This window comes from Sturnus vulgaris, chromosome 25 (assembly GCF_052056855.1).
Source record: "Sturnus vulgaris isolate bStuVul1 chromosome 25, bStuVul1.hap1, whole genome shotgun sequence".
Taxonomy (NCBI): Eukaryota; Metazoa; Chordata; class Aves; order Passeriformes; family Sturnidae; genus Sturnus; species Sturnus vulgaris.
Genome location: NC_142267.1, coordinates 1,737,388 through 1,763,519, shown reverse-complemented (window position 1 = coordinate 1,763,519; position 26,132 = coordinate 1,737,388). Strand labels below are relative to the sequence as shown.

Sequence of the window (26,132 nt, the reverse complement as noted above, 5' to 3'; positions counted from 1 at the left end):
CTGGAAATGCACTTAAATTCCTCAAAAATTTCTATAAATCCACTTAAATTCCTCAAACATTTTTATAAATGCACCTGAATTTTTCAATATTGCTAGAAATTCACTTTAATTCCTCAACCTATCACACTTGCATACAATAATGCCTAGAATTATATATTCTTATATAAATCTTATATATAATAATATCTAGAATTTTTATATATTCTGACATAAATCTGACCTATAATAATATCTAGAGTTAGATCTATTCCAATATAAATCTTATATACAATAATATCTAGAATTATATATTCTTATATAAATCTTATATCTAATAATATCTAGAATTAGATATGTTATTATATTTTTTTTATATACAACAATACCTATAATTATATCTATTCTAATATAAATCTTATATCTAATAATGCCTAGAATTACATATATTATTATATATTTTTATATACAATAATGCCTAGAATTATATATATATTATTACATACATTTTATATACGATAACATCTAAAATTATATATATTCCAATATAAATCTTATATATAATATTGATAATTATACATTCTTACATAAACCTTATTTCTAATAATATCTATCACCACATCTCTGGTTATATCGATCTTTTCTCCAATAATCCATTTCTTTTTCTCACCTGTTCCAGGTTTTGAAGGCGTTGCTGGCTCTTTTGAACAGGTAACCTTCCATCACCACCCCGTTGGGAGCATCCACGTTAAATTCCACCTTGGAGTCATCGTAGGAGAAATCCTGGGAAAAGGGGGAAAAAAAAAAAGGAAAAAAAAGGAAAAAAGCAAAAAAAAAAAAGGCAGAAAAAAGGCAGAAAAAGCGCAAAAAAAAGGGGAAAAAAAGGGAAAAAAAAGGCGAAAAAAAAAAGAGAAAAAAGGGGAAAAAAAGGCCAAAAAAAGGGAAAAAAAGGCGAAAAAAAAAGAGAAAAAAAGGGGAAAAAAAGGCGAAAAAAAAAGAGAAAAAAAGGGGGAAAAAAGGGAAAAAAAGAGGAAAAAAAAGAGAAAAAAAGGGGGGAAAAAAGGGGGAAAAAAAGAGAAAAAAAGTGGAAAAAAAAGGCTCAGACCCTGCCAGGATTTCTGGAGTCAGAAATTCAGGAATTTCTCTGAATCCTTCAGAGAGAGATCAGAGTGCAGGGATTGAATTAAAGCCTTTAAAATGAAATTAAAATGAAATTTAAATTTGATTTAAATTGAATTAATGCCTTTGGATAAATTAAAGTATGTTAAGCCACTCACACATGAGGCAGAGGTGAAAGTTTAGGTTTTATTATTTTTATTTATTTTATTATTTATTTATTTATTTTATTTATTTTAATTTTTTTTTAGCATGAGTAAGTAAATAAATAAAATAAGTAACTAGAAGAAGTAATTAATTAAGCAGAAGAAATTTAAAGTGCTTTTAGTCAGTAAAAAAAAATCTTAGATCCCAGTGTAAAAATTCGAGTTCTAGCGAAGGTTAAAAAAAAAAAAAAAAATCAGAGTCCTAAATATTAATGTTTGTGTGGAGAACTTAGCCTCAAACATAATAGAGTTTATTATAAATAAAATAATATATTTTAATTAATTAATTTATTTATTATGTTCTATATTCTATATATTGTATGTTATATATTCTATATTCTATATATTATGTATTCCATATTATATATTATATGTAATATATTGTACATTACATATTACACATTGCATATCGTAATTAATTAAAAAAAAAAATAAAATTAAAAGTTTAATATAATTAAAAATATTGCTCACATCGTTCAGTTAGGACAAGATAAGCCACGCACGTATTTGTCACCCCAGATTGTGTCACCCCCAGATTTGTCACCCTCAGATTTGTGTCACCCCAGATTTGTCACCCCAGATTTGTCACCCCCAGATTTGTCACCCCAGATTTGTCACCCCAGATTTGTCACCCCCAGATTTGTCACCCCCAGATTTGTCACCCCAGATTTGTCACCCCCGGTTTGTCACACCAGGTTTGTCACCCTTGGTTTGTGACCTGAGATTTGTCACCCCAGGTTTGTGTCACCCCACATTTGTCACCCCCAGATGTGTCACGTCACCTCAGGTTTGTGTCACCCCCAATTTGTGTCACCCCAGATTTGTCACCCCACGTTTGTCACCCCAGGTTTGTTACCCCACGTTTGTCACCCCCAGATTTGTGTCACCCCCAGATTTGTCACCCCAGATTTTTCACCCCAGGTTTGTGACCTGAGATTTGTCACCCCCAGATTTGTCACCCCAGATTTGTCACCCCAGATTTGTCACCCCAGGTTTGTGTCACCCCGGGTTTGTCACCCCCAGATCTGTCACCCCCAGATTTGTGTCACCCCAGATTTGTCACCCGAGATTTTTCACCCTACGTTTGTCACCCCAAATTTGTGTCACTCCAGATTTGTCACCCCACGTTTGTTACCCCCCGATTTGTCACCCCATGTTTGTCGCCCCATGTTTGTGTCACCCCACGTTTGTCACGCCCAGATCTGTCACCCCCAGATTTGTGTCATGTCACCCCAGATTTGTCACCCCCCGATGTGTCACCCTCAGATTTGTCACCCCAGATTTGTCACCCCCAGATTGTGTCACCCCCAGATTGTGTCACCCCCAGATTTGTCACCCCCAGATCTGTCACCCTCAGATTTGTCACCCCCAGATTTGTCACCCCCAGGTTTGTGTCACCCTCAGATTTGTCACCCCCAGGTTTGTGTCACCCCCAGATTTGTCACACCAGGTTTGTCACCCCAAAGTTGTGTCACCCCAGATTTGTCACCCCCAGATCTGTGTCACCCCCAATTTGTGTCACCCCACGTTTGTCACCCCAGATTTTTCACCCTTGGTTTGTGACCTGAGATTTGTCACCCCCAGATTTTTGATCCCAGATTTGTCACCCCAGGTTTGTGTCACCCCGGGTTTGTCACCCCCAGATCTGTCACCCCCAGATTTGTGTCACCCCATGTTTGTGATCTCACGTTTGTCACCCCCAGATTTGTCAAACCAGATTTTTCACCCCAGATTTGTCACCCGAGATTTTTCACCCCACGTTTGTCACCCCCAGATTTGTCACCCCAGGTTTGTCACCCCCAGATTCGTGTCACCCCAGATTTGTCACCCCAGATTTTTCACCCTACGTTTGTCACCCCACGTTTGTCACCCCAAATTTGTGTCACTCCAGATTTGTCACCCCACGTTTGTTACCCCCCGATTTGTCACCCCACGTTTGTGATCCCCGATTTGTCACCCCACGTTTGTCACCCCCAATTTGTGTCACCCCAGGTTTGTGATCCCAGATTTGTCACCCCCACGTTTGTCACCCCCAATTTGTGTCACCCCACGTTTGTCACGCCCAGGTTTGTGATCCCAGATTTGTCACCCCACGTTTGTCACCCCAGTTTGTGTCACCCCAGTTTGTGTCACCCCAGGTTTGTCACCCCAGTTTGTGTCACCCCAGGTTTGTCACCCCAGTTTGTGTCACCCCAGTTTGTGTCACCCCAGTTTGTGTCACCCCAATTTGTGTCACCCCAGATTTGTCACCCCACGTTTGTCACCCCCAATTTGTGTCACCCCACGTTTGTCACCCCCAGGTTTGTGATCCCAGATTTGTCACCCCAGTTTGTGTCACCCCAGATTTGTCACCCCACGTTTGTCACCCCAGTTTGTGTCACCCCAGTTTGTGTCACCCCACGTTTGTCACCCCCAGGTTTGTGATCCCAGATTTGTCACCCCAGTTTGTGTCACCCCAGTTTGTGTCACCCCACGTTTGTCACCCCAGTTTGTGTCACCCCAGTTTGTGTCACCCCAGTTTGCGTCACCCCAATTTGTGTCACCCCAGTTTGTGTCACCCCAGTTTGTGTCACCCCAGTTTGTGTCACCCCAGTTTGTGTCACCCTGCCGGGTTCCGCCGTTCCTGGAGCAGCCGCTGCTCCCCAGCTCAGCGTCCTCGCCCCGGGGCCGTTTTCTGCCCCATGGAATTGTGCCCATGGATTCCCGTTTTTATCTGGATTTCGGGAGGGATTTTTACCCAATAATCCGATTTTATGAGTGAAAACCACAAGTTTTTGCCATAAGTGTTGGAATTTCGTGGGCGGTTTTATTCATCGTGAAATTGAATTTATCTGGGTTTTAATTTGGGGAATTGTATCCATGGATTCCCATTTTTTATGTGGATTTATTGGGAGGGTTTGCCCAGCCATGGCTGCTGCACTTCCTGGTGCAGGAGATCACCCGGGACCTGGATAATCCAGGGATTCCTGGGAATTCTTTCCGTGTATTCCCATTTTTATGTGGATTTTGGGAGAGATTTTCACAAAACAATCCAATTTTATGAGTGAAAACGACAAGTTTTTGCCATAAATATTGGCGGTTTTGGGGGAGTTTTTTACGTGTCTCAAAATTCAATTTAATTTCTGGGCTTTAATTTGGGAATTCTTTCCCTGTATTCCCGTTTTTCTGTGGGTGCTCTGCTGCCTGGCAACGAGTGCTCAGCTCTCATTTAATGAATTATTGCCACAGCCGTGCCTGGGAGGTGTCAGGACAAGAATAACTCGGATCCAGGAGGAAAATCCAACGGGACAGGATGGAGGAACTCTTGGAGAAGCAGCAGGATGCTCAGGGAGACCCTGGGAAATCAAATTTTCCTGAATCCCTCCCAGATCTTTCCCTGAATCCCTCTCGGATTTCTTTTTTCCCTTTTTCCTGAATCCTCCTCTCAGATTTTCCCTTTCCCTGAATCCCTCTCAAGATTTTTCTTTCCCTTTTCCCGAATCCCTCTAGGATTTTTCTTTCCCTTTCCCTGAATCCCTCTCTCAAATTTTTCTTTCCCTTTTCCCAAATCCCTCTCAGGATTTTTCTTTCCCTTTTCCCAAATCCCTCTCGGATTTTTCTTTCCCTTTCCCTGAATCCCTCTCTCAAATTTTTCTTTCCCTTTTTCCTTCCTGGATCCCTCTCGGACCTTTTTTTTCCCTTTTTCTTGAACCCCTCTCAGATCTTTCCCTGAATCCTGAATCCCTCTCAAGATTTTTCTTTCCTTTTTCCCGAATCCCTGTCGGATTTTTCTTTCCCTTTTCCTGAATCCCTCTCTCAAATTTTTCTTTCCTTTTTCCTGAATCCCTCTCGGATTTTTCTTTCCCTTTTTCCCAAATCCCTCTCTCCGAGTTTTCCTTTTTCCTGGATCCCTCCCAGATCTTTTCCTGAATCCCTCTCTTCAAATTTTTCTTTCCCTTTTTCCATCCTGGATCTCTCTCGGACTTTTTTTTTCCCCTTTTTCTTGAACCCCTCTCAGATTTTTCCCGTTTTTCTCGAATCCCTCTCAGATATTTTTTTCCCTTTTTCCTGAATCCCTCTCAGATCTTTTTTTCCCTTTTTCCTGAATCCCTCTCAGATCTTTTTTTCCCTTTTTCCTGAATCCCTCTCAGATTTTTCCCGTTTTTCCTGAATCCCTCTCAGATTTTTCCCTTTTTCCTCAACCCCTCTCAGATCTTTTTTTTCCCGTTTTTCCCGAATCCCTCTCAGATTTTTCCCGTTTTTCCTGAATCCCTCTCACATCTTTTTTTCCAGCCCGGTTCCAGAGCCAGACAAGTTCCTCCAATTTTCCCTCTGGAATGAGAATTTTGTGTAAAAATCCTTAAAATCCCAAACCCCTCCAGCTGCAGGGAGCAGATTTCCCGTGGAGAGCGAGGCTGGAATTGGAACCTTTGGAGCAGGGAATTTTTTTAAGGAAGGAGCTTTCCACAACCTGGAGCCTCACTCAGGGCTTCATTCCTACCCCAAAAAATCCCAACCCTCGGCTGAAAACGGATCAAACCTCTCTCTAAAACACCGACACTTCCTTAAAATCCTGCAAAATAAATAATATTCTGTTGCAGGAGCGATTCTCCCTGAAATTCCCTGAAATCCCACAACGTTATTCCCTCAGTTATCCATTCCTGGATGAAACGATGCTGAACTAAACAGGATTTTTTTTCTGCAATAACTTGATTTTTACTGCTAGAAAACTCCCCCGAACCTCAGCAAGCACAGGCAGGGAATGATTTCAGTTCAGCTGAGTTTAGATATTTAAAAAAAAAAAAAAATTTCCCTTCACCAAACCTCCACATTGTTATTTGATCATTTTGTTTTCCATCAGCAGCAACGCAGGGAATGTTTTCCTCTTGGGAGACCAAGGATTTATCCCAAAGAATCCTCTTTAAGTGATGGATAATGCTCATTATCGAGCAGTGACATCATTTCCAGCCTTGCTTTATTTACAGGGCCAGGCACAGAGAACTCCGGGAGGAGAATCAGGGATTGTGCCCAGTGTTTGATTCCCAACGAAATCATCCCGAAGGGATCAATCCCAATTAATTCCGATAAAAATTTCGTTCCCAGAGAGGCACACACCCCCCTCAGACACACACACAGACACCATTCCCATGTTTTCTGCTGGTGTGGAAATTCCAAGTTTTTCTGGCTCTGGAAATTCCATGCACGATCCCAGGTCCTCGGAGGCAGCCGGAATTCGGGAATTTCCAAATTCCCGCTCTCAAACCTTTTTGTCTCCCGATTTTCCAGGAGCTTTTCCCAGTGCCAGCTTTCCCCAAACCCAGGGATAAACCCAGCAGCAAAGCTCAGCTTAACCCTGAGGTCACACAAAACCCTACAACCACAAATCCTCCATCCCAAAAACTTCCCAAAAAAAAAAAAAAAACAAAAAACCCCAAAAAATCCCTGAACTCCCTCCGTCCTTTGGGGATTTTCCTTACCAGGAGATATTCCAGCCTGCTGGAAATCTTCATGCCGGGAGGGAAGGAGGGAGGGAAGGAGGGAGGGAAGGAGGATTTGCTGCTTTTCCTGGAGAGCAGGAGCAGCTCCGAGCTCTTCCTCCTCCTCCTCCTCCTCATCCCCTGGGCTGGCAGCGAAGGAGGGATTTGTGATTTTTTTTTTTAATTTTTTTTTTTTTCTTTTACTCCTCCTCTCCTTCCCTTTTGGGAAGCTCTGGTGGCTCCGAGCGAAGGATGTTTGGTGGCCCTTGGGGACCACCTGCTCTCCCCTTGGCGAGCCTCCTGTGGAGAGGCAATCAGCTGGAGCCGGGTTAATTACCCTCTAATTAGCAAACAGCTGCAGGAAGCGCCCCCAGGGACCCAACAGAGCCCGGCTTTGTGCCCGGCCCTGGAGCTGAGCCAGGCTTAGGGCAGCGAGCCCAGCCCAGATGGGCTCGGGTTTGTTCCTCCCCGGCTGGGATGGGCCAGGCTCAGCCCCGGAGCTCCAAACTCAATTCCCAAAGTGCTCCGGAATGGGAATGGGAATGGGGCTGGGAAGGAGATCCTGGACAGCCTTGAAATGATGGAATTAAAGCCAATAATTCCAGCCAAAATCATGGAATTAAAGCCAATAATTCCAGCCAAAATCATGGAATTAAAGCCAATAATTCCAGCCATTAACCCAGCACGGCTGTGCTCACCAATTCCAGCCCAGGAACCAGTGCTCACAATTCCAGCAATTCCACAAATCCCACAAATTCCAGCAATTCCAGCAATTCCACAAATTCCAGCCCAGGAACCAATGCTCACAATTCCAGCAATTCCAGCCCCAGGAACCAGTGCTCACAATTCCAGAAATTCCAGCAATTCCAGTAATTCCAGCCCAGGGATCAGTGCTCACCAATTCCAGCAATTCTACAAATCCCACAAATTCCAGCAATTCCAGCTCAGGAACCAGCGCTCACAATTCCACAAATTCCACAAATTCCACAAATTCCACAAATTCCACAAATTCCACAAATTCCAGCCCAGGAACCAGTGCTCACAATTCCACAAATTCCACAAATTCCAGCAATTCCACAAATTCCAGCAATTCCACAAATTCCAGCAATTCCAGCAATTCCAGCAATTCCACAAATCCCACAAATTCCAGCAATTCCAGCAATTCCAGCCCCAGGAATTGGCTCTGGGTTGTTCCTCCCAGAGCTCAGCCCTGGATTTCCAAACTCAATTCCCAAAGTGCTCCGGAATGGGAATGGGAATGGGGCTGGGAATGGGAATGGGGCTGGGAATGGGGCTGGGAATGGGAATGGGGCTGGGAATGGGAATGGGGCTGGGAATGGGGCTGGGAATGGGAATGGGAATGGGAATGGGAATGGGAATGGGAATGGGGCTGGGAATGGGAATGGGAATGGGAATGGGGCTGGGAATGGGGCTGGGAATGGGAATGGGGCTGGGAATGGGAATGGGAATGGGAATGGGAATGGGAATGGGGCTGGGAATGGGAATGGGAATGGGAATGGGAATGGGAATGGGAATGGGAATGGGGCTGGGAATGGGAATGGGAATGGGAATGGGGCTGGGAATGGGGCTGGGAATGGGAATGGGGCTGGGAATGGGAATGGGAATGGGAATGGGAATGGGAATGGGGCTGGGAATGGGGCTGGGAATGGGAATGGGGCTGGGAAGGAGATTTTGGACAGCCCTGTGTCCCTAAAATCATGGAATTCCAGGTGGGAATTCTCTCCAGGATGAAGAATTGCAGCCATTAACTCAGAACTGCAATTGCAGCCCCAACGATCTGTGCTCACAAATTCCAGAAATTCCACCCAAGGATCAGGGATCAGCAATTCCAGAAATTCCACAAATCCCAGAAATTCCACAAATTCCAGAAATTCCACCCAAGGATCAGGGATCAGCAATTCCAGAAATTCCAGAAATTCCACAAATCCCACAAATCCCAGCAATTCCAGAAATTCCAGAAATCCCAGAAATTCCACAAATCCCAGAAATTCCACAAATCCCAGCAATCCCAGAAATTCCACAAATCCCAGAAATTCCAGAAATCCCAGCAATTCCAGCCCCAGGAATCAATCAGTGCTCAGTGATTATAGACATTATAAAATATCTATACATTATATATCAACTCCATAAACTATATTTTTAAAAAATATAAATACTAAATAATGTAAAAAATAAATATAGAAAATATTTATCAATATATTTGATTAAAGTATATTATATGTATGCTACTCTATATATTGCAATATTAAATATTACTTTATTTTGTATCTTACATATTATATTTTTATACTATTTTGTATATTGGTTTGAATGTAATTTAAAATATTATTGTAAATATTATTTTGAATATTTAAAAAATATTATTGTAAATATTATTTTGAATATTTTTAAAATATTATTGTAAATATTATTTTGAATATTTTTTAAAAATATTATTGTAAATATTATTTTGAATATTTTTTAAAATATTATTGTAAATATTATTTTGAATATTTTTAAAAAATATTATTGTAAATATTATTTTGAATCTAATTTGGAATCTTGAGTGCCCGCCAGATGTGCTGAAAACCCCCAAGTGATGACACAAAAATAATGAAAAATCAGATTTTAACACTTTCCATGAGGGTAAAACCAAACTTATTCAAGCTGGGATTGGAAAAATTCACTGAAGTTTTTGGGGTTTTTTTTGTTTTTTTGTGTTGATTTTAATAAATACCCAGAGCAGGAAAAATCCTGAGGGATAAAAATTCCAGGAGATGGAAATTTGGGAATTACTCACCTGCAGGAGGGTCTGCAGGGCCAGGGCAGCAAGGCAGAAAAAAGGAGAGAAAGGAAAAATTAAAATTAATTAAATAAATAAAAATAAATAAATATTAAATAAATTAATTAAAATTAATTTCAAAAAAAAATTTAGTTTGATATTTCTATTAAAAAAAATAAAATTAAAAATCATCAAATCCTGGCCAAGGGTGGAAAATCTGAGATGCTCCCACACTGAGGGATCAAATCTTGAAGATTTTGTTAATAAAAAAAAAAATCAGTTTGAAAAAAAAAAATCTGTTTTTTTAATTCTGTCTTTTATTTAAATTTCTGCCTTAATTTAAAATTCTGTCTTAATTTAAAATTCTATTTTTTAATTCCCCAAAAATTAAAAAAAACCCCACATTTTTTAAATCATAAATCCCATTTTTAGCTCACATTTCCAGAGTTTAAATCAGCAGCAGCAAAAAAAAAAAAAAAAGGAGGAAAAAAAAAAGGGGGGAAGGAAAAGCCAGAACAGGTAAAATAAAAAATATCCAGGTGTTTTATATGGAAAATCATGGATTGGAAATTCCGAAATTCGGAAAATTCAGGAAAATTCTGGATTTTTTTGGAGCTGGAGTCATTTCCAGGAGAAAATTCGGAATTTGAGGAGCTCTCCCAGAAATCCAAAAAATTCAGGAATCTGAGATGTTCCCACACCGAAGGCTCAAAGCTCAGAAAATTCTGTTTAAATCAGAAATGCAGAGGGAATTAAATCCTGAAAATTCAGGAAAAAAATCAGGAAAATCCCAAATTTGGGGAAAATCCTGGATTTGAGGAGCTGGAAGCTCTTGGGGACATAAAAAAAAAAATTCAGGAAAATCCTGGATTTTAACCAGGCTTTCCCAAATGCAGAAAATTCGGGAAAATCCTGGATTTGAGGATCTTGAGGCTCTTGGGGACATAAAAAAAATTCGGGATAATTCTGGATTTTCCCCAGGCTTTCCCAAACCCAGAAAATTCAGGAAAATCCTGGATTTGAGGATCTGGAAGCTCTTGGGGACATCCAGAAAATTCAGGAATATCCTGGATTTTCCCCAGGCTTTCCCAAATGCAGAAAATTCAGGAAAATCCTGGATTTGAGGATTTTGAGGCTCTTGGGGACATAAAAAAAATTCAGGAAAATCCTGGATTTTAACGAGGCTTTCCCAGCTGCAGAAAATTCGGGAAAATCCTGGATTTGAGGATCTGGAAGCTCTTGGGGACATAAAAAAAATTCAGGATAATTCTGGATTTTCCCCAGGCTTTCCCAAATGCAGAAAATTCAGGAAAATCCTGGATTTGAGGATCTGATGGCTCCTGAGGACTTAAAAAAATTTTAGGAAAATCCTGGATTTGAGGATTTTGAGGCTCTTGGGGACATAAAAAAAATTCAGGAAAATCCTGGATTTTCCCCAGGCTTTCCCAGCTGCAGAAAATTCGGGATAATCCTGGATTTTAACGAGGCTTTCCCAGATGCAGAAAATTCGGGAAAATCCTGGATTTGAGGATCTGATGGCTCTTGAGGACTTAAAAAAATTTTAGGAAAATCCTGGATTTGAGGATTTTGAGGCTCTTGGGGACATAAAAAAAATTCAGTAAAATCCTGGATTTTATCGAGGCTTTCCCAAATGCAGAAAATTCGGGAAAATCCTGGATTTGAGGATCTTGAGGCTCTTGGGGACATAAAAAAAATTCGGGATAATTCTGGATTTTCCCGAGGCTTTCCCAAATGCAGAAAATTCAGGAAAATCCTGGATTTGAGGATCTGATGGCTCCTGAGGACTTAAAAAAATTTTAGGAAAATCCTGGATTTGAGGATTTTGAGGCTCTTGAGGACATAAAAAAAATTCAGGAAAATCCTGGATTTTAATGAGGCTTTCCCAGCTGCAGAAAATTCGGGATAATCCTGGATTTTCCCCAGGCTTTCCCAAATGCAGAAAATTCAGGAAAATCCTGGATTTCAGGATCTGGAGGCTCTTGGGGGTGTCCAGAAAATTCAGGAAAATCCTGGATTTTAATGAGGCTTTCCCAGCTGCAGAAAATTCAGGAAAATCCTGGATTTGAGGATCTTGAAGCTCTTGGGGACATCCAGAAAATTCGGGATAATTCTGGATTTGAGGATCTGGTGGCTCTTGGGGACATAAAAAAAAATTCAGGAAAATCCTGGATTTTCCCCAGGCTTTCCCAGCTGCAGAAAATTCAGGAAAATCCTGGATTTGAGGATCTTGAGGCTCTTGAGGACATAAAAAAAATTCGGGATAATTCTGGATTTTCCCCAGGCTTTCCCAAATGCAGAAAATTCAGAAAAATCCTGGATTTGAGGATTTTGAGGCTCTTGGGGACATAAAAAAAATTCAGGAATATCCTGGATTTTCCCCAGGCTTTCCCAAATCCAGAAAATTCGGGATAATCCTGGATTCTAACGAGGCTTTCCCAAATGCAGAAAATTCGGGAAAATCCTGGATTTGAGGATCTGATGGCTCTTGAGGACTTAAAAAAATTTTAGGAAAATCCTGGATTTGAGGATTTTGAGGCTCTTGGGGACATAAAAAAAATTCAGGAAAATCCTGGATTTTAATGAGGCTTTCCCAGCTGCAGAAAATTCGGGAAAATCCTGGATTTGAGGATCTTTAAGCTCTTGGGAACATAAAAAAAATTCAGGATAATTCTGGATTTTAATGAGGCTTTCCCAGCTGCAGAAAATTCGGGATGATGCCGAGTCTGGACTCACCCTCTGCTGGATCAGGGCGTGCTTGTGCTCCATCTCCCTCTTCTCCACGGCTGAGTCGATCACCAGCTGGTCCAGCTGGGGGAAAAAATGGGAAAAATGGGAAAAAAAAATGGGAGAAAAGTCAGGATGGAAATCCAGGAGTGATGGGGATGGGATGGGATGGAAGCAGAATTTTCCAATATCCCAAATTCACAGAAAGAGGGGAAAGCAAAGCAAGAAAAGGCAAAAAAAAAAGGGAAAAGGAGGAAAAAAGGAGATAAAAAAGAGCCAAAATGAGGAAAAAATGAGAGGGAAAAGAGGGGGAAAGGAGGGAAAAAAAGGGGGAAAAGGAGGAAAAAATGAGGAGAAAAGGAGGAAAAAGGAGGGAGGAAAAAAGGAGGAAAAAAAGATAATAAAGGAGGCAAAAATGAGGTAAAAATGAGAGGGAAAAGAGGGGAAAAGAGGGGAAAAGGAGTGGGGGAAGGAGCAGAAAAAGGAAGGGAAAAGAGGGAAAACGAAAAAAAAAGAGGAAAAAAGAAAGAAAAAGGAGGGGAAAAAAGTGGCAAGAAAGAGGCAAAAAGGAGGGAAAGGAGGGGGAAAGGAGAGAAAAGAAAAAGGCAAAAAAGAGGGGAAAAAGAGGCAAAAAAAGAGGCAAAAAAAGAGGCAAAAAAAGAGCAAAAATGAAGCAAAAAGGGGTAAAAATGAGGGGAAAAGAGGAAAAAAAGAGGGGGAGAAAAGAAAAAAAAAAGGAAAAAAAAAGGGAAAAAAAAAAAGGAAAAAAAAAAGGAAAAAGGAAAAAGAAAAGGAAAAAAAGGACCCGGGGGGTCCCTCCATCCTTTTGGGGTTTTGGGGTGCAGCCCCTGCGGGTTCCTCTGGGGTTTTTTTGGGGTTTTGGGGTTCAGTCAAACCCCCCGGGGGTCTCTGGGGTTTTTTTGGGGTTTTGGGGTTCAGAGCCCCCGGGGGTCTCTCTGGGGTTATTTTTGGGGTTTTGGGGTTCAGTCCCTGGGGGTCTCTCTGTTATTTTTGGGGTTTGGGGTTCAATCAGCTCCCCCTGGCTCTCTGGGATTTTTTGGGGGTTATTTTTGGGGTTATTCTGGGGTTTTTGGGGTTATTTTGGGGGTTATTTTGGGGATATTTCGGGGTTATTTTGGGGTTATTTTTGGGGTTATTTTGGGGTTATTTTTGGGGTTATTTTTGGGGGTTTTTCGGGGTTATTTCGGGGATTATTTTTGGGGATTATTTTGGGGTTATTTTTGGTTATTTTGGGGTTATTTGGGGGTTATTTGGGGATTATTTGGGGGTTATTTTTGGGGTTATTTTGGGGTTATTTCGGGGTTATTTTTGGGGATTATTTGGGGATTATTTGGGGGTTATTTCTGGGGTTATTTTTGGGGTTATTTTTGGGGTTTTTTGGGGGTTATTTCGGGTTTTTTTTGGGGTTATTTTGGGGTTATTCTGGGGTTATTTTGGGTTATTTTTGGGGTTATTTTGGGGTGCCCCTCACCTCCGTGGCCAGTTTCTTCATGTAGGGCTCCAGCTCGTGCAGGAGGCTGTGACCCTGCTGGAAAAAGGTGAACTGGGCGTGCATGAAGGACAACATCTGGGGAGAGAGAACATCTGGATCAGGGCCAGAGGCAAAAAACCCCAACCCCCTTCCCCCAACAACAACAAAAAAGTGGTTTTTTTTTTTATTTTTTTATTTTTTAATTTTTTAAATTTTTTTTATTTTTAATTTTTTAAATTAAAAAAAAAATTAAAATTTCTTTCTTTTTTTTTCAAAAATTAAGTTTTTTATCTTTGTTATTTCCTTTATTTTTTTACTTCCCCAAAGCGGTTTTTTAGTTTTATTCATTACTTATTTACCTTTATTTCTTATTTTTTTTATTCTTTTACTTGCCCAAAGCAATTTTTATTATTTATTATTTATTTCTCTTTATTTGTTATTTATTTTTTTACTTCCCCAAAGCAATTTTTTAATTTAGTATTTATTTATCTTTATTTGTTATTTATTTTTTTACTTCCTCAAAGCAGTTTTTATTATTTATTTACCTTTATTTTTTTATTTTATTTTTTTACTTCCCCAAAGCATTTTCTTATTTTTATTTATTATTTCTCTTTATTTGTTATTTTCTTTATTTTTTACTTCCCCAAAGCAGTTTTTAAATTGTTATTTATTATTTATTTATCTTGGTTAGTTTCTTTATTTTTTTACTTCCCCAAAGCAATTTTTATTAATTATTTATCTTTATTTGTTATTTTCTTTATTTTTTACTTCCCCAAGGCAACTTTTATTATTTATTTATTTCTCTTTATTTTTTATTTTCTTTATTTTTTACTTCCACAAAGCATCTTTTAATTTTTTATTCATTCTTTATTTATTTATCTTGGTTATTCTTTTCCTTCCCCAAAGCAATTTCTATTATTTATTATTTATTTATCTTTATTTGTTACTTTCTTTATTTTTTTATTTCCCCAAACCAATTTCTCTCTTTTTTCTCCCTCCCAAAGCAGCATCTCCTGGGCCAGAGTCAAAAACCCAAATCCCTTTTTTCCCCATTCAAAAAAAAAAAAAAAAAGAAGTTTAACTTTTTATTTTTTTTACTTTCCCTGTGGGCACAAAGATTTCCAGGGGCAGAGTAAAAAAAACCTCAATCCCTTTTCCCCCCACCAAAAAAAAAAAAAAAATTGGTTTATTTTTAAATTTATTTATTTATTTTTATTTTTTTTTTTACTTTCCCCTTTCTCCCCTTTCCTCCCACTTTGCTGTGGGCACAAATTAGGGAAAGCAGCATCCTGCACCCCCTGAAAATCCCAAAAAAAATTTAAAAAAAATCAAATTTTCCTCCATCCCTGCAGCCCCTGGGGGCTCTCACCGCATCCAGGATCTCGAATTTCTTCTTGGCCTGCAGCACATTGATCTGGGGGGAGAAAAAAAATTAAGAAATTCAGCAAATCCAACCTGAAAATCTCCCAAAAAAATCAATCACCAATTATTCCTGAAGAATTCCAGAGGGAAGGGAACGGTGGGAGAAAAAAAAAAAGTGGAATAAATAAAAAAAAAAAACAAAAAACAGGTGGGATTTCACACCTGCACTGAATAAAATCCCTGCTGGGGAAATGTTCCCTTTATTTCACTTATTGAGATAAAATCATCAACATTGCCCTGATTCCTTTATTTCACTTAATGAGAAATTATAAATTATAAAATCATCAACATTTCCCTGTTCCCCTTATTTGTCTAATTGAGATAAAATCATCAACATTGCCCTGCTTCCTTTATTTCATTTATTGAGATAAAATCATGAACATTTTTCTGGATTTTCTCACCTGGATTGATTGAAATCATTTGAAATCCCTGCTGGGGAAATGTTTCCTTTATTTCTCTAATTGAGATAAATTATGAAATAATGAACATTTCCCTGTTTCCTTTATTTCCCTTATTGATCAATGATAAATTATAAAATCATCAACATTTCCCTGTTTCCTTTATTTCCCTTATTGATCAATGATAAATTATAAAACCATGAACATTTCCCTGCATTTTCTCACCTGGATTGATTGAAATCATTTGAAATCCCTGCTGGGGAAATGTTTCCTTTATTTCCCTTATTGATCAACGATAAATTATAAAATAATGAACATTTCCCTGGATTTTCTCACCTGGATTGATTGAAATCATTTGAAATCCCCTGGGGAAATATTTCCTTTATTTCCCTTTATTGATCAGTGACCAATCCCAGGTGCCCATCCCTTGGTGGGGGTCTCAGAGCATCCCGAATTTTGGGGATTTTTGGGGGCAGAACTGACATTTTTGTGTGTGGAGGGGAGGCCAGGAGCCCTCACCTGCAGCACATAGTCCAGGGCCAGGTGTCTGAAGCATTTCCTGGTGATGCTCAGGGTTCCTGGGGAAATGTTTCCTTTATTTCTCTAATTGAGATCAAATCATCAACGTTGCCCTGTTCCCTTTATTTGTCCAATTGAGATCAAATCATGAACATTGCCCTGTTCCCTTTATTTCTCTTATGGAGGTAAAATCATCAACATTTCCCTGCATTTTCTCACCTGAATGGTTTGAAATCGTTTGAAATCCCTGCTGGGGAAACGTTTCCTTCATTTCTCTTATTGATCAGTGATAAAATATATAATCATGAACATTGCCCTGGATTTTCTCACCTGGATTGATTGAAATCATTTGAAATCCCTTCTGGGGAAATGTTTCCTTTATTTCCCTTATTGATCAATGATAAATTATAAAATCATCAACATTTCCCTGTTGCCTTTATTTCCCATATTGATCAATGATAAATTATAAAATCATGAACATTTCCCTGGATTTTCTCACCTGGATTGATTGAAATCATTTGAAATCTCTGCTTGGGAAATGTTTCCTTCATTTCTCTTATTGATCAATGATAAATTATGAAATAATGAACATTTCCATGTTTCCTTTATTTCCCTTAATGAGATAAAATCATCAACATTTCCCTGGATTTTCTCACCTGGATTGATTGAAATCATTTGAAATCCCTGCTGGGGAAATGTTTCCTTCATTTCCCTTATTGATCAATGATAAATTATAAAATAATGAACATTTCCATGTTTCCTTTATTTCTGTTTATGAGATAAAATCATGAACATTTTTCTGGATTTTCTCACCTGGATTGATTGAAATAATTTGAAATCTCTGCTTGGGAAATGTTTCCTTTATTTCCCATATTGATCAACGATAAATTATGAAATCATGAACATTTCCCTGCATTTTCTCACCTGGATTGATTGAAATCGTTTGAAATCCCTGCTGGGGAAATGTTTCCTTTATTTCCCTTATGGGGCAATGATAAATTATAAAATCATCAACATTTCCCTGTTTCTTTTATTTCCCTTACTGAGATAAAATCATGAACATTGCCCTGGATTTTCTCACCTGGATTGATTGAAATCATTTGAAATCTGCTGGGGAAACGTTTCCTTTATTTCCCTTATTAAGAAATTATAAAATATAAAATCATCAACATTGCCCTGGATTTTCTCACCTGGATTGATTGAAATCATTTGAAATCTCTGCTGGGGAAAAGTTTCCTTTATTTCTCTAATTGAGATAAATTATAAAATAATGAACATTTCCATGTTTCTTTTATTTCCCTTAATGAGATAAAATCATGAACATTTCCCTGGATTTTCTCACCTGGATTGATTGAAATCATTTGAAATCTGCTGGGGAAATGTTTCCTTTATTTCTCTAATTGAGATCAAATCATCAACGTTGCCCTGTTCCCTTTATTTGTCTAATTGAGATCAAATCATGAACATTGCCCTGTTCCCTTTATTTCTCTTATGGAGGTAAAATCATCAACATTTCCCTGCATTTTCTCACCTGAATGGTTTGAAATCGTTTGAAATCCCTGCTTGGGAAATGTTTCCTTCATTTCTCTTATTGATCAATGATAAATTATAAAATAATGAACATTTCCCTGTTTCTTTTATTTCCCTTACTGAGATAAAATCATCAACATTTCCCTGGATTTTCTCACCTGGATTGATTGAAATCATTTGAAATCCCCTGAGGAAATGTTTCCTTCATTTCCCTTATAGGGCAATGATAAATTATAAACTCCTGAACATTTCCCTGTTTCCTTTATTTGTCTAATTGAGATGAAATAATGAACATTTCTCTCTTTCCTTTATTTGTCTTAAAGAGATAAAGTAATGAGCATTTCCCTGGATTTTCTCACCTGCACTGGTAGAAATCCCTGCTGGGGAAATGTTTCCTTTATTTCTCTTATTGATCAATGATAAATTATAAAATCATGAACATTTCCCTGGATTTTCTCACCTGGATTGATTGAAATCATTTGAAATCTCTGCTGGGGAAAAGTTTCCTTTATTTCTCTAATTGAGATAAATTATGAAATAATGAACATTTCCCTGTTTCTTTTATTTCCCTTAATGAGATAAAATCATGAACATTTCCCTGGATTTTCTCACCTGGATTGATTGAAATCATTTGAAATCCCTGCTGGGGAAATGTTTCCTTTATTTCTCTAATTGATCAACGATAAATTATAAACTCATGAACATTTCCCTGGATTTTCTCACCTGGATTGATTGAAATCATTTGAAATCCCCTGAGGAAACATTTCCTTTATTTCCCTTTATTGATCAGTGACCAATCCCAGGTGCCCATCCCTTGGTGGGGGTCTCAGAGCATCCCGAATTTTGGGGATTTTTGGGGGCAGAACTGACATTTTTGTGTGTGGAGGGGAGGCCAGGAGCCCTCACCTGCAGCACATAGTCCAGGGCCAGGTGTCTGAAGCATTTCCTGGTGATGCTCAGGGCTCCTGGGGAAATGTTTCCTTTATTTCTCTAATTGAGATCAAATCATCAACGTTGCCCTGTTCCCTTTATTTGTCTAATTGAGATAAAATCATGAACATTGCCCTGTTCCCTTTATTTCTCTTATGGAGGTAAAATCATCAACATTTCCCTGCATTTTCTCACCTGAATGGTTTGAAATCGTTTGAAATCCCTGCTGGGGAAATGTTTCCTTTATTTCTCTTATTGATCAATGATAAATTATGAAATAATGAACATTTCCCTGCTTCCTTTATTGCCCTTATTGATCAATGATAAATTATGAAATAATGAACATTTCCCTGGATTTTCTCACCTGGATTGATTGAAATCATTTGAAATCCCTGCTGGGGAAATGTTTCCTTTATTTCTCTAATTGATCAACAATAAATTATGTAATAATGATCATTTCCCCTCTCAGCTGCAGGTGCCCATCCCTTGGTGGGGGTCTCAGAGCATCCCGAATTTTGGGGATTTTTGGGGCCAGAACTGACATTTTTGTGTGTGGAGGGGAGGCCAGGAGCCCTCACCTGCAGCACATAGTCCAGGGCCAGGTGTCTGAAGCATTTCCTGGTGATGCTCAGGGTTCCCGTGGCCTCCTCCACCTCGTGGGGTTTGTGGCGCGGCGCCTGCGCGTTCTTCACCAGCGACAGCTCCATGTCCTCCCGCACCCTGTCAAACTGCTTCTTGGTCTCCTTGAACTTCCTCACGTCCCTGGGGCGACAGCAATTGGGGAAAATCGGGAATAATTGGGGAGAAATTTGGGAAAAATTGGGAGAAATTGGGAAAAATTTGGGGTTAGAAAGGTGAAAATTCAGGAAATTTGGCTGTGGCCACACCAAGATCCTGCTCGGCCACTCCAGCTGAAATAAATCCCTGTTTAAACAGTCAGTAGGGATATTTTTTAATCTTATTATTATTATTTTTTAAATTTTTATTCTAGGATTATTTTTCGGGTTTATTTCGTTATTCTTAAATGCTGCCCTGAAAGCCCCCCGTGTCAAACTTGTCAAACTGCTTCTTGGGCTCCTTGAACTTCCTCACGTCCCTGGGGGACAGCAATTGGGGAAAATCGAGAATAATTGGGGAGAAATGGGGGAAAATTGGGAAAAAATTGAGAAAAAATGGGAGAAATTTGGGCGAAATTGGGAGAAATTTGGGAGAAATTTGGGTTAGAAAGGTGAAAATTCAGGAAATTTGGCTGTGGCCACACCAAGATCCTGCTCAGCCACTCCAGGTGAAATAAATCCCTGTTTAAACAGTCAATAGGGATATTTTTAAATCTTATTATTATTATTATTATTAATTTTTATTCTAGGATTATTTTTGGGGTTTATTTTTGTTATTCCCACAAGCTGCCCTCAAAGCCCCCCGTGTCAAACTTGTCAAACTGCTTCTTGGGCTCCTTGAACTTCCTCACCTCCCTGGGCGACAGCAATTGGGGAAAATCGGGAATAATTGGGGAGAAATTGGGAAAAATTGGGAGAAATTTGGGAAAAATTTGGGAAAAAATGGGAGAAATTTGGGCGAAATTGGGAGAAATTTGGGTTAGAAAGGTGAAAATTCAGGAAATTTGGTTGTGACCACGTCAAGATCCTGCTCGGCCACTGCAGGTGAAATCAACTTTTCCTTTAGAGAGTTGGCAGAGATAATTTTATTTAATTATTCTTTTGGGGTCTATTTATGATCTTTTTTGGTTTATTTTATGATTTTGTTTTGTTTTGTTTTATTACTGTTATTATTGGTCATTATTGTTGGGATCTGAATTTTGGGATGGATTTTTCTCCTGCAGAATCTGAATTTTGGGATGGATTTTCCTGCAGGGTTTGAATTTTGGGATGGATTTTCCTTCAGAATCCGAATTTTAGGATTGATTTTTCCTGCAGGATCTGAATTTTGGGATGGATTTTCCTGCAGGATCTGAATTTTAGGATGGATTGGATTCTCCTGAAGGATCAGAATTCTGGGATGGATTTTCCTGCAGGATCTGAATTTTGGGATGGATTTTTCTCCTGCAGGATCAGAATTTTGGGATGGATTTTCCTGCAGAATCCGAATTTTAGGATGGATTGATTTTTCCTGCAGGATCTGAATTTTGGGATGGATTTTTCTCCTTCAGGATCTGAATTTTGGGATGGATTTCCCTGCAGGATCTGAATTTTGGGATGAGTTTTTCCTGCAGAATCTGAATTTTGGGATGGATTTTTCTCGTGTAGGATCAGAATTTTAGGATGGATTTTCCTGCAGAATCTGAATTTTGGGATGGATTTTCCTCCTTCAGGATCTGAATTTTGGGATGAGTTTTTCCTGCAGGATCTGAATTTTGGGATGGATTTTTCTCCTGCAGGATCTGAATTTTGGGGTGGATTTCCCTGCAGGATCTGAATTTTGGGATGGATTTTCCTGCAGGATCTGAATTTTAGGATGGATTTCCCTGCAGAATCCGAATTTTGGGATGGATTTTCCTGCAGGATCTGAATTTTGGGAGGTTCTGGTTCTGCTCCCAGCACTCCCAGGGTTCCTGGGAATCTCAGGAAGCTGAAAAATCGAAGGGAAAAGACAAAAACTGAACTCACTCCTTGACAAAATTGTGCAGCTGCTGCCGGACCGACCTCTGAGCCTGGTCAAACAGGATCTGGGAGAGAGGAGAGGGAAAATATCAATTATTTTGGAAAAGGGAAAAAAATAATAAATTGTTTTGGAGAAGGGAAGAAAATAGAATTTGATTTGAAAAAGGAAAAAAAATAGAAATTGTTTTGGAAAGGGAAAAATCAATTATATTGAAAAAGGAAAAAAATCAATTATTTTGGAAAAGGGGAAAGAATAATAAATTGTTTTGGAGAAGGGAAAAAAATAGAAATTGATTTTAAAAAGGGAAAAAAAAATCCATTATTTCGGAAAAGGGGAAAAAAATCAATTATTTTGAAACAGGGAAAAAATCAATTCTATTGAAAAAGGAAAAAAATCAATTATATTTATTGAAAAAGGAAAATTCAATTATATAGAAAAAGGGAAAAATCAATTATATTAAAAAAGGGAAAAATCAATTATATTAAAAAAGGGAAAAATTCAATTATATAGAAAAAGAAAAAAATCCATTATATTGAAAAAGGAAAAAATTCCATTATATTGAAAAAGGGAAAAATTCAATTATATTAAAAAAGGGAAAAACTCAATTATATAGAAAAAGGAAAAAATCAATTATTTTCAAGAAGTGAAAAAAATCAATTTTTTTTTGTTTGTTTTGTTGTTTTTCGTTGGTTTTTTGTTTTGTTTTTGGGTTTTTGGGGTTTTTTTTTTTTGTTTTTTTTTGTTGTTTTGTTTTGTGAGGTTTTTTTGGGGTTTTTTTTTTTTTGTTTTTGACTTTGGAAAATTCTCCATCCCGGGTGCAGAAATCCGTGCAGATTTCAGCAGAGCTGAGCTCGGGGCCAGGGGGAGGAAATTCCTTCTTTTCCAGAACAGAAACTTCGGGAATTTTATTCCCTGGATCAGCTCAGGGGATGTGACAGGAATTGACCCCAAGGGCTCCAGGACAGAGAAATTCCAAATTCTCAAATTCCAAAAACAATTCTCAATTCTCGATTCCAAATTCTCAAATTCCCAATTCCCAATAATACAAAAAAAAAAAAAACAAAAAAAAACAAACCCACACCCAAAAAATTACTCCAAAATAGCTCAAAAATAACTCAAAAATAACCAACCCCAAAATAACCCCAAAAACCCTCAAAAATAATTCAAAAATAACCCAAAAATAACTCAAAAATTATGCCAAAATAACAGAAAATAACACAAAAATTACTCCCAAAATTAATCCAAAATAACCCAAAAATAAATCAAAAATATCCCCAAAAATAACACAAAAATAACCCCAAAAATAACACAAAAATAACCCAAAAATAACCCAAAAATAACCCCAAAAATGGGGAGCTTCTCAGAGCTTCAGGTGCTGCTTGGCAAGAAGAAAATCAGGAAAAAAATTCCTTTTTATGGAAAAAAAAATAAAAAAAATCAGGATTTCCTGTGCTTTTGCCAAAAAAAAAAAAAAAAAACCCTTCCCTCTGCTGCTGCCACCGATTTTTATTCACTCCCATTTCTTCTCCTCCCAGTCGTGGCAGAGCTGAACACAGCAGAACATTTCCCCTGAGGGTTTTTTTTTTTGGGAAGAAAAAAAATAAGAAAAAAGAAAAAAAATTGAGAAAAAAAATTTAAAAAAAAGAAAAAAAAAAGAAAAAAAAAATTAAAAAAGCCTTTCCACCTGCCTGGTGAAATAATGTCAGAGACTCGCTGCAGCTGCTCCTGGATATTTGATTTTATTTGAATTTTTGGTGCATTTTGGAGCGTGCTGGGCTGTGACAGGGCTGAAAGTGGGTCAGGCAGGGCTGGCAGCTCCTGCACTGCAGAGATTTCTGCTCCACAAAATCCAATTCTGAGCCGACCCCCAGCTCTGCCAGCGCCACCAGCACAAATCTCTTTTTTTTTTTTTTTTTTTTTTTTTTTTTTGGGTGGGGGGCAGGAAGAGCAGATTTGGAATTCCTGGGGGAATTTCTCTGCTTTGGTCTCGGGGCAGGATTTATAAATCCTGGTTGTTCAAATCCTGACCTCATCCTCATCCTCATCCAGGATCCAAAATTTATCCCAAATCTGCCCCAGTGAGGTTTGGGAACGGCCAAAATCCCAAAACATCCCCAGGACCCCAAACCTGACCCCTCCTCATCCTCATCTGTGCCTGATGCCAATCCAGGATCCAAAATTTATCCCAAATCTGCCCCAACGATGTTTGGGAAGAGCCAAAATTCTCCTCAGGGCTGTAAAAATCCCAGAACATCCCCAGGACCCCAAATCTGACCCCTCCTCATCCTCACCCAATCCAGGATCCAAAATTTATCCCAAATCTGCCCCAATTAGGTTTGGGAACAACCAAAATCCTTCTCAAGGTTGTAAAAATCCCAGAACACCCCCTGGGGTCCCAGTGTGACCCCTCCTAAACCCCAACCAATTCAAGATCCAAAATTTATCCCAAATCTGCCCCAGTGAGGTTTGGGAACGGCCAAAATCCCAAAACATCCCCAGGACCCCAAACCTGACCCCTCCTCATCCTCACCCAATCCAGGATCCAAAATTTATCCCAAATCTGCCCCAATGATGTTTGGGAAGAGCCAAAATTCCCCTTAGGGCTGTTCAAACCCCAGAATATCCCCTGACCCCTCCTCATCCTCATCTCCAGGATCCAAAATTTATCCCAAATCTGCCCCAACGATGTTTGGGAAGAGCAAAAATTCTCCTCAAGGTTGTAAAAATCCCAGAACAACCCCAGGACCCCAAACCTGACCCCTCCACACCCCCATCTGTGCCTGATGCCAATCCAGGATCCAAAATTATCCCAAATCTGCCCCAACGAGGTTTAGCAACAGACAAAATCTCAAAACATCCCCAGGACCCCAAACCTGACCCCTCCTCATCCTCATCTCCAGGATCCAAAATTTATCCCAAATCTGCCCCAGCGAGGTTTGGGAAGAGCCAAAATTCTCCTCAGGGTTGTAAAAATCCCAGAACATCCCCAGGACCCCAAACCTGACCCCTCCTCATCCTCACCCACTCCAGGCTCCAAAATTTATCCCAAATCTGCCCCAGTGAGGTTTGGGAACAACCAAAATTCTCCTCCGTGTGTCCTCCCTCTGCTGCCCAAAAGGAAGAAATAAAAGCCCGTGGGGTGCAGGATTTTGGTGAATTCTCCTCCCCCTTCGTGAAGGGATTTTCTCTCCCTTCCAGGACCTGTCTGGGGACACCAGCAATGTCACCAGCACCCAAAGGGGACAGCAGGAAGCAGCTCCTCCTCACCATGTGATAATTGATCATTTCCTGCAGGCTGTCCCCAAATTTATCCAGGCACTCCTGAAAAAGAAAAAAAAAAATTTTTAAAAAATTAAAATTTAAAAAAAAATTAAATTTTTTTTTAAAAAAAGGAGGAAAGTGAGGAGAGCTGGCAGTGAAAAGGAGCAGCTGCCCCTCAGTGCCAGGGCTCCGGGAGAGGCTCAGGAAGGCTCTGAGGAGCCCCTGGCAGGATTGGGAGGAATTTTTATTGGAGTTTTTCCTGGTGAGATCCCCCGTGGGGATCCCAAAGCCCCGGGGCTGACCCAGATCCTGCAGCTCCTCCTGCCCTGGGTCCTCCTCGGGCTGGAAAATCCTGGAGCTGCATCCCCCAAACACCAAATCTCATTTTTGGTTTTATTATAAACAGAGTGGGTCTCACTCCAAACACAAAATCTCATTTTAAGTGGATCTCACTCTGAATTTCCAGCCTGGTGTTATCACACAGATCTGCATCCCCCAAACACCAAATCTCATTTTTGGTTTTATTATAAAGAATGGATCTCACTCTGAATTTCCAGCCTGGTGTTATCACACGGATCTGCATCCTCCAAACACCAAATCTCATTTTGAGTGGATCTCACTCTGGTTTTAGTCTGGTGTTATCAGACAGCTCTGTGTCCTCCAAACACCAAATCTCATTTTGAATGGATCTCATTCTGAATTTCCAGCCTGGTGTTATCACACAGATTTGCATCCTCCAAACACCAAATCTCATTTTCAGCGGCTGCTTAAGCAGCGTCAGGGGCTTGGATTTGTGATCCACTCCCAGCAGCAGGGACCAGAGCATCCCAAAAACACCCCCGAGCCAGGAACAGGGACCCAAATATCCCCCAAATATCCCTGAGCCAGGAACAGGGACCCAAATATCCCCCAAATATCCCGAGCCAGGAACAGGGACCCAAATATCCCCCAAATATCCCCGAGCCAGGAACAGGGACCCAAATATCCCCCAAACACCCCCGAGCCAGGAACAGGGACCCAAATATCCCCCAAACACCCCTGAACCTGGAATAAGGATCCAAATATCCCCCAAATATCCAAACATCCGAACATTCCTGCTCTTTGTGCCAGGAACAGGGACCTGAGCATCCCCCAAACACCCCCCTGAACATCCCGCAGTCCTCTGAACATCCCCAGAGCCCCCAAACGCCCCCAGACCCACCGAGATCATCTCCCCTGAGCATCCCCCTGAGCATCCCTCATTCCCCTGAACACCCCCAGCCCCCCCGTACCCCCATATCCCCCCCGTACCCCCACATCCCCCCGTACCCCATTCCCCCGGACTCACCGAGATCATCCCCCCGTACCCCCATATCCCCCCGTACCCCCATTCCCCCCCTGTACCCCATATCCCTGGACTCACCGAGATCATCCCCCCGTACCCCATATCCCCCCGTACCCCCATTCCCCCCCTGTACCCCCATATCCCCCCCGTGCCCCCATTCCCCCGGACTCACCGAGATCATCTCGTCCTTGCGGCACTGCTGGGACAGGTCCCTGACGCCGCTCACGAAATGTTTGTTGGTGGTGATGTAAACCTTGCCTGCCTCGATCATCCCGCTGCACAGCTTCACCAGCTGCCGCGGGACACCGGGACACCGGGACACGGGGACACCGGGACACGGACAGGGACACGGGGAC

General features: G+C 40.0%; 1 protein-coding gene across 1 annotated transcript in view; it reads right to left on the bottom strand.

Annotated features, from left to right (window-relative positions):
• The window catches only part of ACAP3 (ArfGAP with coiled-coil, ankyrin repeat and PH domains 3), a 77,727-nt gene that overhangs the window by 28,219 nt on the left and 23,376 nt on the right, over positions 1 to 26,132 (bottom strand). Inside the window, exons 3-11 of the mRNA XM_088178717.1 lie at positions 25,949 to 26,068; positions 24,459 to 24,512; positions 21,197 to 21,255; positions 19,151 to 19,334; positions 15,143 to 15,187; positions 13,774 to 13,869; positions 12,291 to 12,365; positions 9,555 to 9,566; positions 647 to 759 (exon numbers count right to left, since the gene is read on the bottom strand). Of these exons, the coding sequence (XP_088034843.1) occupies positions 647 to 759; positions 9,555 to 9,566; positions 12,291 to 12,365; positions 13,774 to 13,869; positions 15,143 to 15,187; positions 19,151 to 19,334; positions 21,197 to 21,255; positions 24,459 to 24,512; positions 25,949 to 26,068 (758 nt within the window). The remainder of the gene's footprint in view (positions 1 to 646; positions 760 to 9,554; positions 9,567 to 12,290; positions 12,366 to 13,773; positions 13,870 to 15,142; positions 15,188 to 19,150; positions 19,335 to 21,196; positions 21,256 to 24,458; positions 24,513 to 25,948; positions 26,069 to 26,132) is intronic.